Raw genomic sequence first — 12,049 nt, 5'->3', positions numbered from 1 at the left:
TATTATCTGTAAAAGCAATTACCGGTACCTCTGTAGGTTAAAAATAAGGGGCCAGGAGAAACATTTAGCAATGAGGACAGGACAGAGTATTAAAACACCACCCAAATCAAACACTGACCCCCCCCCTTTTTTCCATTATCGTTTCAGCCATTGCTGCCGGAGTATTATTATCTCTGTATTACAATAAATTGTGTTAGTTGCATTTCGGAGCACGATATTTACTCATGTACATAATGTGTGTACTTTACTAAACGGAGGCTGACAAAATGTCAAGAGGATGAATCGTTTATAGAACACTAATGAAGTCTCAGTGGCTGATGATGCTTTAACAAGAGCATGCTTGTGTGCGAGTGCGAGAAAACATAGCACACGAGTCTTCAGAGACACACTCACCAGTGCCCCGTGAACAGATACAGTTGCGCAGAAATCACCAGAAAGGGCTGATTTGAATCACACAGCAAATCCATCTTCCAGTTTCCTGTTGTTGCCATGGACACAGACCATTTCCCAGCGTGCACTTTGTCCCCCCACACCCCCCCACTACCCCCCACACTTCTCCCTCTCTTTTCTCCAGCCTGGCTCAGCTAACATGATGGCTTGAGGCTAAAGAGCCCTTGGGGAATGGCACACAAAGCCAAGACAACAACCAGAAGAAAGGGAGGCAGGTCACAGCCAGCCTCCCCAACCCACCAAGTGGATTTGGTGGGTGGATGTGTGTGTGTGTGTGTGTGTGTGTGTGTGTATGTATGTATGTATGTATGTATGTATGTGAGAGTGTGTGTGTGTATGTATGTGAGAGTGTGTGTGTGTGTAAGTGTGTGTGTGTGTGTGTGTGTGAGTGTGTTTGTGTGTGTGTGTGTGTGTTTGTGTGTGTGTGTGCTTCTGAAAAGCTATCTCTCATGGCAACGCAACAGCCCAACTTCCCAGGGGAAGGGAGGTTCTGACAAACAGCGATGAAGATTGGAGAATTAAGCACCCCTCAGCTGGTGCACAAGATTTGCGGAAGCCTCGCAGTTGAAATGTGATTTTTATTTTAATACAGAGGGAAAAGTAGGCTGCTCAGAATCACATGTCCTTCATTTTGTCATTAAAAGAAAAGGATGAGATTTTTTCATTAAAGAAATAAAAATCCCTCTGTTTTCTGCTCTGATGCCAATGACAAGTGGGGAGAGGTTGTTACATACAGTACATGATGCCGAGATGCAGCAGTTCAGCCAACACCACTTTCCTGTTAGCAATGGAGGTCACCTTGAGAATTTAATTAGACATCTGTAGGAAATTATGGAAAAAAAAACGTCATACAACTGTGCTTTCAATTAGATTCAATTATATGGCAAATCCAAAAGAACATTGGTGTGTTTATGTTTCGAAACGCAATTAGCTGCTTCTTTGCGAATCCCCAGCCAAATCTCTGCTGATCGCACTGAGCAGTAAAACGCTAATAAGAAAGAGGCAGACACATATGGCTGAACCTCGTAAAGCAGCTCCCCGATCTTTCTGGAAATGTCACAATTGCCACAATGAAGCAAAACAGCCCCCAAGTGGCAGCTGCACGGCCTGTGTGTGTGTGCGTGTGTGTGTGTGTGTGTGCCGAGAAGCGAGTCACCCCCTGAGATGGTGGTGGGCTTTGTGATGGGGCATGTGTCTGAGGTATGGTCCCATAATGAGCTGCATTGTGTGGAGGACGTGGAGACATTAGCGACTGCGGCGGTGGGACTCAGCTTGGCGCAGGCCGCCATCATCACACCCCATGCTGGGGAACAATAGCCCCGTTACTGGGCCCTCTCTTGGGACCGGCACTCCCCACCCCCATCCCGCGGTGACACTCCACACAGAGGCTTGTCTCCTCTCCAAACCCGAGCGTGTGACTCGACAGCAGTGAGGCTCGTGTCATAGGAAGAGGAGGAGGAGAGGAACATGCTTGCCACATTAAAACTGTTGAACTGGGGTAGCACAACATCAAGGTCATGGGGTTAATTCACAGACTGAGAACATGAATAAGCTATTAATGGTTAGCTGCTTTGGATTAAAAAAAAAAAAAAAAAAAAGGCTCGAGACTTGAGTGGTAAACAGTAGCCTTTAAGTGACAGGTCACTTGGTGAAACCCTCGCTACACTCTCTAGCTAACACTGAATTGAAGCGTCTGTTGACTTAACAGACTAGCAGCACGCTATGCACATACAAATGCAAATGCATGCCACCAAACCCACTTGCCTTTCCACCTCTCCAGTCTGCTCTCGTTGGATGGAGGGAGGGAAAGAGAGAGAGAGCGAGAGAGAGAGAGAGAGAGAGAGAAAGAAAAAGAGAGAGCTCACAGCAGTCGCCATGCTGGAGGCGGGAACAGGGAGAAGGCGACACGAGGTGGTGGGCAGGGGTGGTGTGAGACTGGCCGTCTGGCTATGGCACGGCTGTGGAGGCACCCGCTCAGAACCGGCTGGTAGGAGGTGGGTGGGGGTTGTGGGGTGGCGGCGGTGCCGCGGGTTTGGGGTGGGGGTGGGGTAGAAAGAGAGGTTAGTAGCGGGTGCAAGGACAAAGTCAGCCTCCGTTCAATCTGTTCATCACTGTGCTTGATCTGCGCCTAATTGAGCTGTGCACGGCTCGTCGCAAGGTCATGTAAATTCGGGTGGGCCGCGGCATTAATATGCAAACAAATGCCATTTCCAAACTGGCACCGCACAAGTCTTGCGCTAATTATTCCATCAATCCCCGATTTACATCTTAATTAAAGATCTTTATCTTGATTAAGGTATGGAAGTGATGAAAATAGAAGGAGGATGGAAGAAGTTTTCTCTCTTTCTCCCGCCTTCACTTTCTCTTCTACTTCTTTCAATTTCTTTGGCTCCCATCTATGAATCTGCAAAAAGGTCTTTGCAGGGGCCTGGGACTCAGAACAAAGAACCCCCGCCTCACCAACACACACACACAGCCCTTTTCAACAACCTCTGGACAGCGTTATCTACCTCACTGCTCCTCTGTCAAAGAAATGAATGAACAAAGCAGCAAACGCGGCTGACACCAGCAAAATATTACACCGTTTGGAGGAAAAGAACAGACAAACCCCCACCATGCTTGTTCTGCACAATTTCAAAAACCATTCGCCATTTTTTTTCTATCCAACACATTTTTCCTTCTTTTTTTTTTGGGCGGGTGAAAAAATAATCCAGCTTTTCATGGCTCCTGACATGTTTCCAGGGCTCTCCTGTCGATATCCTCTCCTCGAGATCACACCTCCCCCCTTGGGTGCCTCTCGTTTTCACCCCCACCCCCTTCCTCTTCCCTACCTCGGTTCATCTGCACGAGCATGTCAAGAAGCCTTCCATCTCCCACCCATCGCACTCCATAAATGAGGCAGCGTGTCCTGCAGTCACACGTGCTTTTCCTTCAGAGGCCCTCCGCTCGCCCCCTGCCAGTGACAGAACACAGGCTGCCTCTCACACAGAGTTCTCCGCGAGTTCATCAATTACGCGACAGGCCGGAGAGAACCCTGATGACAACCCATGCTGGCGAGGAAAGGTGGTGGTGCTGGTGCTGGTAATGTATGTGTGAGTGTGTGTGTGTGTGTGTGTGTGTGTGTGTGTGTGTGTGCATGGTGGGAGGAAGAGTGTGGGGGTGGGCCAGGGGCCAACAAAATGCAGACACTTCCTGTCTCCCTACCAGCTGGTGCCCAAGGGTCAACAGGAGAAAAAGAGGAGGGGGAGTGGGAGAAAAACAGAGAGATAGAAAGGGAGAGAAAGTAGGAGAGAGCGGGAGAGCGAGAGAGAGAGAGAATAGAGAGAAAGTCAGAGAGAAAACATCTGGGGCAGCTGTCACCTGCCACATCCTGTGGGGACCAGGTGAACTGGGCCGCCACCAGTGCTGAGCCCCGATTGGCTGGCTGCCTTCCAGGCCTGCCGGAGGTGTCAGGAGAAGTTCGCGGGCGGACCGTCACAGGCTTTCACCAGCGCCCGTCCCTAGGCTGTCTCCATAGACACCGCGCCTCTCCGAGAGACACGAAACATTCTTTTAAATCGAGTCTCCAAACGCAGCGGGACCCTGAACATTTTCTGAACGCAACATTCATCAGCGGGACACAGTGGTGAGTGCACGTCTAGAATGCCTTTTTTGGAGAAAAGTGCAATCACTTCATCCAGTCCAGCAGGTTTTCCTCCTCCCCTCCCGCCATGTTGAGGTTCATATGAGATGCATGCGCCTCTAGATTTTCTCAGGCACATTAATGCTATAACCCATTTAGGCCAGCTGCTCTGAGACAGACCTTGTGCTCATGATGTGGGGGAATGAAATATGAGCAGAATACAGGGCGGACACTGAGGCCATATGACTGATTATATATATGCTGGGCATATTTTGCAGGATTTACGATGGTCAACATTTAGGAGAAGTCTACCAGTGAACATAAGCCATAGCTACTGCCGCAGCCATTGCCCTTAGTTTGTCGATAACAAATGCCAAGGTTGTCCTCTGCGGTTTAACTCTGTTGTCTTGACAGCAATGAAGCACATGAGGTTAAATATAAGTGGACAGGCGGCAGGACCAGGGGTCAGAATATTTTTCCTTTATTTACCAAAATGTAAAAGCACTGACAGTCAGTTCTAAATGCCATGTGTCATGTTGACCAATAAAAACACAGCTGTACCAGCCGGGTGAACACGGGCTGATGGAAATGGAGTATGAGACCATATGCCTATTACAGGTCAGGAACAGCGAGGCAAAGCGGCCGCCTTTCGGCTTTTGTCTGTTTTCAGATCAGTGGTCTAAGAAGTTTGTCCTTAGGCAGTGGGCTTTGATGGCGGACAGTGAGGAGAACTGGCAGCAGGAACAGAGTTCTCATTCTACCAGCAAGGTTAAACTCTCACCCACCTCCAAGCAGTGTCTTTATGCTCCTGTGTGCTTTCTTTAACATTCATTTTGCTATTTGCTAAGACACACTCGGCAATACTTTCACAAATCTACCATTTTTATGTTGCGTATTCTGAATAGTGCTTTAAATTCTTCTGATGCCAAAATGAGGCATCAAGCATTTGAGGAACAAAGTAAACAAACGAATCACTGGAGAGACTGACTGACTCAGCAGATTCATTAGAAATCTATACAAGCAGCAATGAGACAGTTCAGCATTTTCTAAGGCATCACAATAACACAATGTTTCACAACAACAACATCAACATTAACTTATATTAATTTATTTGTCAAGCTGCTGAATTAGTTTGTCTCAAATGTGAACACTATTGTAGTATTTTCTAGCTTGCAAGTGGAAAGGCAGCAAAACACTGAGATGTGAGAAGGACAGTTTGTGCACCTCATGACTGCCAAATGTCCTCCAGCCAGAGGGACACATGAGGAGGGGAGCTGGACTTACTTGTTGTAGAGGACACACCAGCCGCAGTGGGGGTCACCAGAGCCCAGACACTCCTTGCAGGTGCTGTACTGACTGCAGCTCTCGACAGGAACTCTGCTCACCTGCAACACAGACGAAAACAACTTTACATATCTCACTATGATACTCGGTATATATACTGGTGCGTTATAGAGTCCCATTTATTAGTATATTTTTATGTAGCCTGCTTCATTTGGACTACAACTCTGCCATGCTGTACTGAAAGCAATAATGCAGATTATTCAGACTCCAGTTAACAGTATAATCACTCTATTACTTTGTCGCTGTGGTGTAAAGTAGTTCTGTGGAGTACTTGTTCCACAGAGAGTTGCTGGAGATTTTCCCCTCTATTCCATCTAAACCCACATTACATGTGAAATGAATTCATATGATATTTATAGCTCTACCTCATGCGAATCTTTTGACAAAGACATCAAAGTATGATTACTGGTATATGAAAAATATGAGACTAACATCCAATTTTAATGAAATTAGATATTTGCCACAAGAGCAAACAAGACAAGGGATCATATGAAATGTCACTCAAGACCATATGATCGCCGAGAGACACTGTTTTGTCATCAAAGCACTGGCTCCTTGCATTCGACCTCATGTAGAGATCAATTATAAATGTCCATGTTGTGAGTGTGTCGGCGGCGAACTAAAACGCTGCTGGGGCTGCGAGGTTGCCGCGCCGTCTGACGACAGCTAAAAAACAAAACAAAGCGAGCGTTATGGAGCTAAGAGAGAGAGCGTGCAAGAGAGAACACTCAGGAGGAGCTTTTGCAGCGGTTCCTCTCCCACAGTCACATGGCAGAGGAGCCCGCAGTCTCGTCTGCATTAAATATGGAGCGAGCCCGAGAGATCTGAACCGAGTGAGCGAACGCGTCACGTCGGCTCTGTTTGCAAACATAAGAAGCCTTTTTTTAAACACTCGCTTCACCCGGGGCTGCTGCTCCTGAGACTGCGGGGCAAACACACGGCGTGACAAAGTCCAGAGTCGACAGGAATGTTAGCATATGTGCATGTCTCGCGTCTAGTCAACGCTCTGGGAAGTCCGACATTCTTCGATATTCGTTTGCACTGTGACTAATGTGTGGGCTAGAGGAAGAGCATGAACAATGATAGAAAAGAGGAAGAGAGGAATAAAACGACGCTTTCATGGTGAGCATACATGTCTACAGAGTGGTCCATAGGGCCCTGTGTGCTCTGCAGTTTGTTCAGACAGATTCAGTATAAATAAGACCTGAACACGACACTGAACTTCCTTCTTATAAAAAGGTACTACCAGGCTGTCAGTGTCATCTGAACTATTTTTTACTGCTGCTTTTTTAAGAGGGGGAAAAAAAACACTCGTTTCACCAGCTCCTCTGCAGTCGGTAAGATTCATGAAAAGGCTCATTGGAGGGGGGGAAGGAGGGAGGGGGGCTGCTTTGATCATTCCGGAGATTAGAATGTGAGGGGAGAAAAACAAGTACTGAGGAGAAGGAAAAGGAAAAAGGGAATCAGAGCTGTAAAAAAGAATGAAAAAATAAGACAAAAACACAACAATTCAACTCAAAAGGGACAGTGTTGCCTTTCAAATGCAGAGTGGCTGGTGGCATGAAGGGTTAGAGTATGAGTTTGCTTATAGTCTATAGAGTGTATGTGTTTGTGTGTACATATGCAGGGGAGAGTGAGGAGACATTCATTTATGAGTACATCATGGTGAGTGGAAGTCTATTTACTACAAAATCTAAAGTTTTGATGTGTTTCTCTATATATTGTAAATGTGTGTATGAATCTGTGTGTGTGTTTGCCAGCGTCTCAGCTCCACCACTGCTGCCAGTGTCGGGGCACCAGAGCGTCAGCCGGTGGGTGGGTGGATGGATGGATGAGGTGCGGCACTCTTTCTCTCCTGCTAATTTATTCCCGTGTGTAAACGCTGCTATCTTCTAATCCTCCGTCTCCCAGTTTCCTGCTGCCTGAGCCGCCGTCTGCACCGTCCACACCCGCGCCCTGCGCCCAGACGACCACCACCGGAGTGCCACTTGACGTCAAGTGAGGAGTTCTCTGGCGAGCCTCAAAAAAAGTTACTGCAGACTACACCAAAGGGTACACCAAAGTCCTTTTAGGCAAGTCCCTCCACTCGGCGGCCATATACCAACGTTTTATAAGCACTCATCGGGCACAGTCTTTGGGTCGAACTGTGCGTGCGCAAGGCTTCACGACACCAATCTTGCTCCAGCGGCGAGATCACAACACATGATTGGCACGATGTCTTCACAACACACCATATGATTGGCTCAATGTATTCACATGTCGGCGTTTTGCGAGGAAGGGTGGGATATGTGTGGACAACGGCCATATTGGCGTGACAAACTAGCCCCATGCATTTCTATGGAGTATTTTTTGAGTGCTGTGTCTCCTCATTAGAAAGTCTCTGGGTACACCAACATTAGCATAGCTGTGTACGTAAGCAGTCCATGCCTGCAGAACTAACGCAGAGACCTTCAGCATGGGCGTTCAGGGCACCAACCACGAGGATAAAAGCCATGGCGACTCAGGATTGGCACATCTTTTTAAAGTGCGCAAGAGAGAAGCTTATAGCCCATCGTATTATTAAGAGACTGGGCTTTCATCCCCCTGACACCCCACTACTCAGCACCAGACACGACTGCACTGGTCCATCCGATGGCTACCACCTTGGATGTAGAGCATAAGGGATGCTAAAGCTAACATTAAAAAAATACTAATGGCCACTGGCCTCTGCAATATCCACTTACTAGCATGAAGTGAAGACTCCCATGTGTATGTAACTGGAATTAGTTTGCGTTGCGTTACGGTAATGCCTACTTCTCAGCCAGGCTGGAGAAAATGAGGTGATTAAGCGGGCACTATACCCAGGTGTGCTGGGAGAAGCTGTGATGGATTGCACAGAGGAGCTAGTCACGCCCCCCCACCCCACCCCTTCCCTGTGTGTGTTTATGCTCGCTGGGTGACCGACGCGACACGGCGAGAAGGCCAGAGCCATGTGCAAACACAGCCACGCGCCCTTACCTGTGCACCTGCCGATGATGAAATATTCAGAAAGGGGCCGCCGCACGCGCACGGACTCCCGCGGTCAGCGGCAACGGAGCGATGAATTATTTACCCGCCGCCGTTCATTCACTTTTCATAAAGAGCCCACCCCGACATAATTACAGGGGATGTCTCCTCCTGAGCGGCAGCGCCCTGCGTAAATCACAGCCTCTGCCAACATCTCAGGTTCCACCCTCGCCCCCCAACTCCTCACTTTGCCATTAAGGGCCTTCTGGGAGAAATTCAGCGCACTCATTGCCAGGGCAACAACATCGGATGGGTTCTACATTTGGAGGGAGGAGGATAGGGGAGGAATTAGACCTAAACTACGGTGTCTGTGGCAAACCAGGGCTCATCTCTCGGTGAAGGGGGCCTTTAGATCAGATGACTGAGGTCCGCCCTTGTCCTTTCATCATCTCCACATTAAAAGGCTTTTAATAAGCAGTGGGACCCAAACAATCCATTTAAAAAGAGTTGGGAGCACACGTAGACCAGGAGTGCATTACTTTCCACCATTAAAGGAAATATCAATACAGGGAGCGGGACAGTGTGGTTTGCCTGAATGCTCAAGTGCCTCCATGGTCATGGAGAGTGGTGGGAGAGCGGAGTGGGAGAGCGGGGCTGGCTTCTTCCGGAATAATCCTGCAACGAGGCCTGGCAGAAAGGTTTTGACTTCAATAAAGCCGCGCAGACGACCAAATGTCCCCCTACTTCTGGGCTCCTTAAATAATGTGGTCCTCTCCTTTGATCTAGTGTCTACTCTGACCTCATTTTTACAAGCGTTGACTCTAAGGTTACGACTTGGAATCTGCTGTTGTTTTATCTGCAATATTTCACAGCTAAATTAACATCAGGTTCCCCTCGTACTTTTATATATCTCTGGATACGCTTCAGACATAAGTCTATAGCAAACAGAGCTTTATCTCTTATGCTATGAGCGTCAGCTTTCTATTTACAGTCGACTGCAATGAGAATTTAGCCTTTGCTGGGTTCTTTTAATAGGAGAGGCTCTCACCACCATGTCTTTTCAACTGTGTCATTAATAGGTTGCGTCTTGTTTTGGTTGGAAAAAGTGGCTTGCTCAGGCTGAAATAAGAAGAATGACACAACGACGCCAGTTTTCATTTAAAATCACCAAATTCTGCGAGAGGGCGAACTTCGAGCTTCAAGCTCGGAGCTCACAGGAGTTTGTAGGAGTGGGAATGGGAGCAAAAGAGACGGCATTCATTCTTTGGCGCAGCTGTACTGTATGGAAGTCTTTTCTCCAGTCAGCTGCATCGGGCCTTTGCCTTAACCCCCCTCCCTCCCCCTCCCTCTTCACCACCACAATACAGCCTCATACAGGCATGTTATTCTGCCTCGCTCTCGATGGAGACACTTCCCCTCCATTTCTTATTTTCTTGTTACGAGAGCCAGCTGGGGCCTCCCGATTCAAAGATGACGAGTGCTAGTGTTTCATATTCCATCTTCCTGTCTTGCAGATGTTAAAACAACACATCCGAAATTCCGGTTTCGACTCCCAAACAAAGCAGACTGTTGACAGTGCTGGGTCCCATTTAATTCTCCCTTGACAAATGTATCTTTATCCTTCCAGGATAGGTCCTCGCAGTGCAGAACAAATGTTTTCGCACACGTTATGAATGACTCAGAAATAAATTAGAAGCAAATGTCTTGGCAGTAAATCAGTTATGTGCATCTTGAAACTTATTCTGCCATTACATCAAGGTCTTGGAATTTCTGATGCGCGAGCAAGCATGTAAGAGATACTCTTTTACACTTGAATGTGGTAATCCCCCCAAAATGGTCCAAAATTCCCAGTGTGTCACCGATTTGTGTCAAATGTTAGTGACACTCTGACAGTGTTGGCACAGTCGTATGGGTTCCTGCTCACCTGTTTGTCACTCAGTAGGTAGATGTATTGATAATCCGGGCTGAACACCATATCCCGCAAAATGGGATGGCCTTCAGCTACGGTCACTGTCTCGTACAGCAGGGCACTCCGCGGGGCTGGAGGAATGCCATCCACACGGATCTGGGGAGAGAAAGCATGAACATAAGAATGACGAACACACCTACACAAAAACCAACACAAATACACACACAAACACACAGGTAAAACACACATCTGACAGGTGTGGTAGCATCACAAAAAATTAGCTTTCAGCTACCGTTTAAAATGGGCCACACATCTTATTATCAATGTTCTCTCAGCAAATACTAGGCACATGCTGGAGAATAATTCCCCAACTCACTCCCAACTCACAGATCTTTCACTGACCTAGAAAAGGGAAATTCAGAGGAATTATGAGTGTGAGAGTGAGTCTGTGTGTGTGTGTGTGTGTGTGTATGAGACAAGACAGGAGCTGCTGCAGAGAGGTGGTTTGGGAGGGGTAGGGGGTTGGGATCAGCAAACTAACATAAGATAGGGGAGAAAATAAAATCAATTACATTTTAATGACACTATATTCACACACACACACATTTGTGTGTACATATGTGCACACACACACACACACACACACACACACACACACACAAAACCCCGCTGCTACATCATTACCACCTCCTCTGTTTTCTCACACTGATAATTAGAGCACAGAGCTTGCTCAGTAAAAAGAGTTCTAAAAATGTCAAAAATCAAAAAATCTTTTGATGTGATTGGGTGGAAATACGGCATGCTACTGACAACTGCAGTTACAGTTGCACAGCGCACCTTCTCTCGCACCCACCCCTCCTCCAATCCATTCCACTGAGATAGAGAGATACAGAGAGAAAGAGAGAGAGAGAAATAGGTGGCTGCCTATTCCACCGGCATAATCATACCTGACTGATATATGACAGGAGATGAAGCGTGTGAGCCTAAGTAAACTGAATTAATGCAAAGCTACAAAAAAAAACACCACTAACATAAGAAAAGAGACAGAATGGCTGAATGGAAAATGTACAAAAATGTTATAGCAGATGTGAAGGGGTTGAATCGCCTGGCTCTTTCGTAAATATCTGGGTCGGTCTGAAGTGACAAACATCGTTAGTCTGTTAATTAGCTGCCTTGCTCGTTGCCGCAGTCTCAGTAATTAGTGTTGACAAGGTGGCATCAATTAGTCGGGGGGGGCTGCCATATTGGGTGTCACAAGTCATTGGCCAAGTCGGACCGCACCTCCCTGAGCCAACGGGGACTGAAATATGACCACCATTGTCTGCCGTTTTGTCGATTGGAGTGCCACCAGCTGCGTTGACACATTCGTTCGCTCTCAGCTGCCTCTGTGGCGCTGCCACAGCATTAAAATGCATTTGTTTACAAAGAGGAGAGAAGAGAAGAGCACTCATATTAGCATCCAGCGCTGGTTCTCCGTGCCGACATTCTGATTTTGAAATTGATCCTGGGGTTCAAGATCAAATAAGAAAAATTGAAACTGAGAAACGTTCGGAATAGCCTGAGAGCTCACACTTTTAATATTCAGCGACCAATTCAGTGGTTCAAAAACGTTCAAGGAATATGCATTCTGTGAATCAGACCATGTCTTCATCATTGATATTCAAATAACGTTACGATTTCTAATACTTGTCGTCTCACATTCCTGCTCCTCTTTCTGGTGCTGAACATGCAGAGAGCAC

The 12,049-nt window shown here is 47.2% G+C and overlaps 1 protein-coding gene across 2 annotated transcripts in view; it reads right to left on the bottom strand.

Annotated features, from left to right (window-relative positions):
• Positions 1–12,049, bottom strand: part of plxna3 (plexin A3) — a 124,455-nt gene that overhangs the window by 65,021 nt on the left and 47,385 nt on the right. For both annotated transcript variants that reach the window (XM_048240860.1, XM_048240859.1), the window contains exons 4-5: positions 10,326–10,466; positions 5,357–5,457 (exon numbers count right to left, since the gene is read on the bottom strand). In XM_048240860.1, coding sequence (XP_048096817.1) covers positions 5,357–5,457; positions 10,326–10,466 — 242 coding nt within the window. The remainder of the gene's footprint in view (positions 1–5,356; positions 5,458–10,325; positions 10,467–12,049) is intronic.

This window comes from Alosa alosa, chromosome 4 (genome assembly GCF_017589495.1).
Source record: "Alosa alosa isolate M-15738 ecotype Scorff River chromosome 4, AALO_Geno_1.1, whole genome shotgun sequence".
Lineage (NCBI taxonomy): Eukaryota > Metazoa > Chordata > Actinopteri > Clupeiformes > Clupeidae > Alosa > Alosa alosa.
This window is presented reverse-complemented; position numbering and strand designations above follow the sequence as displayed.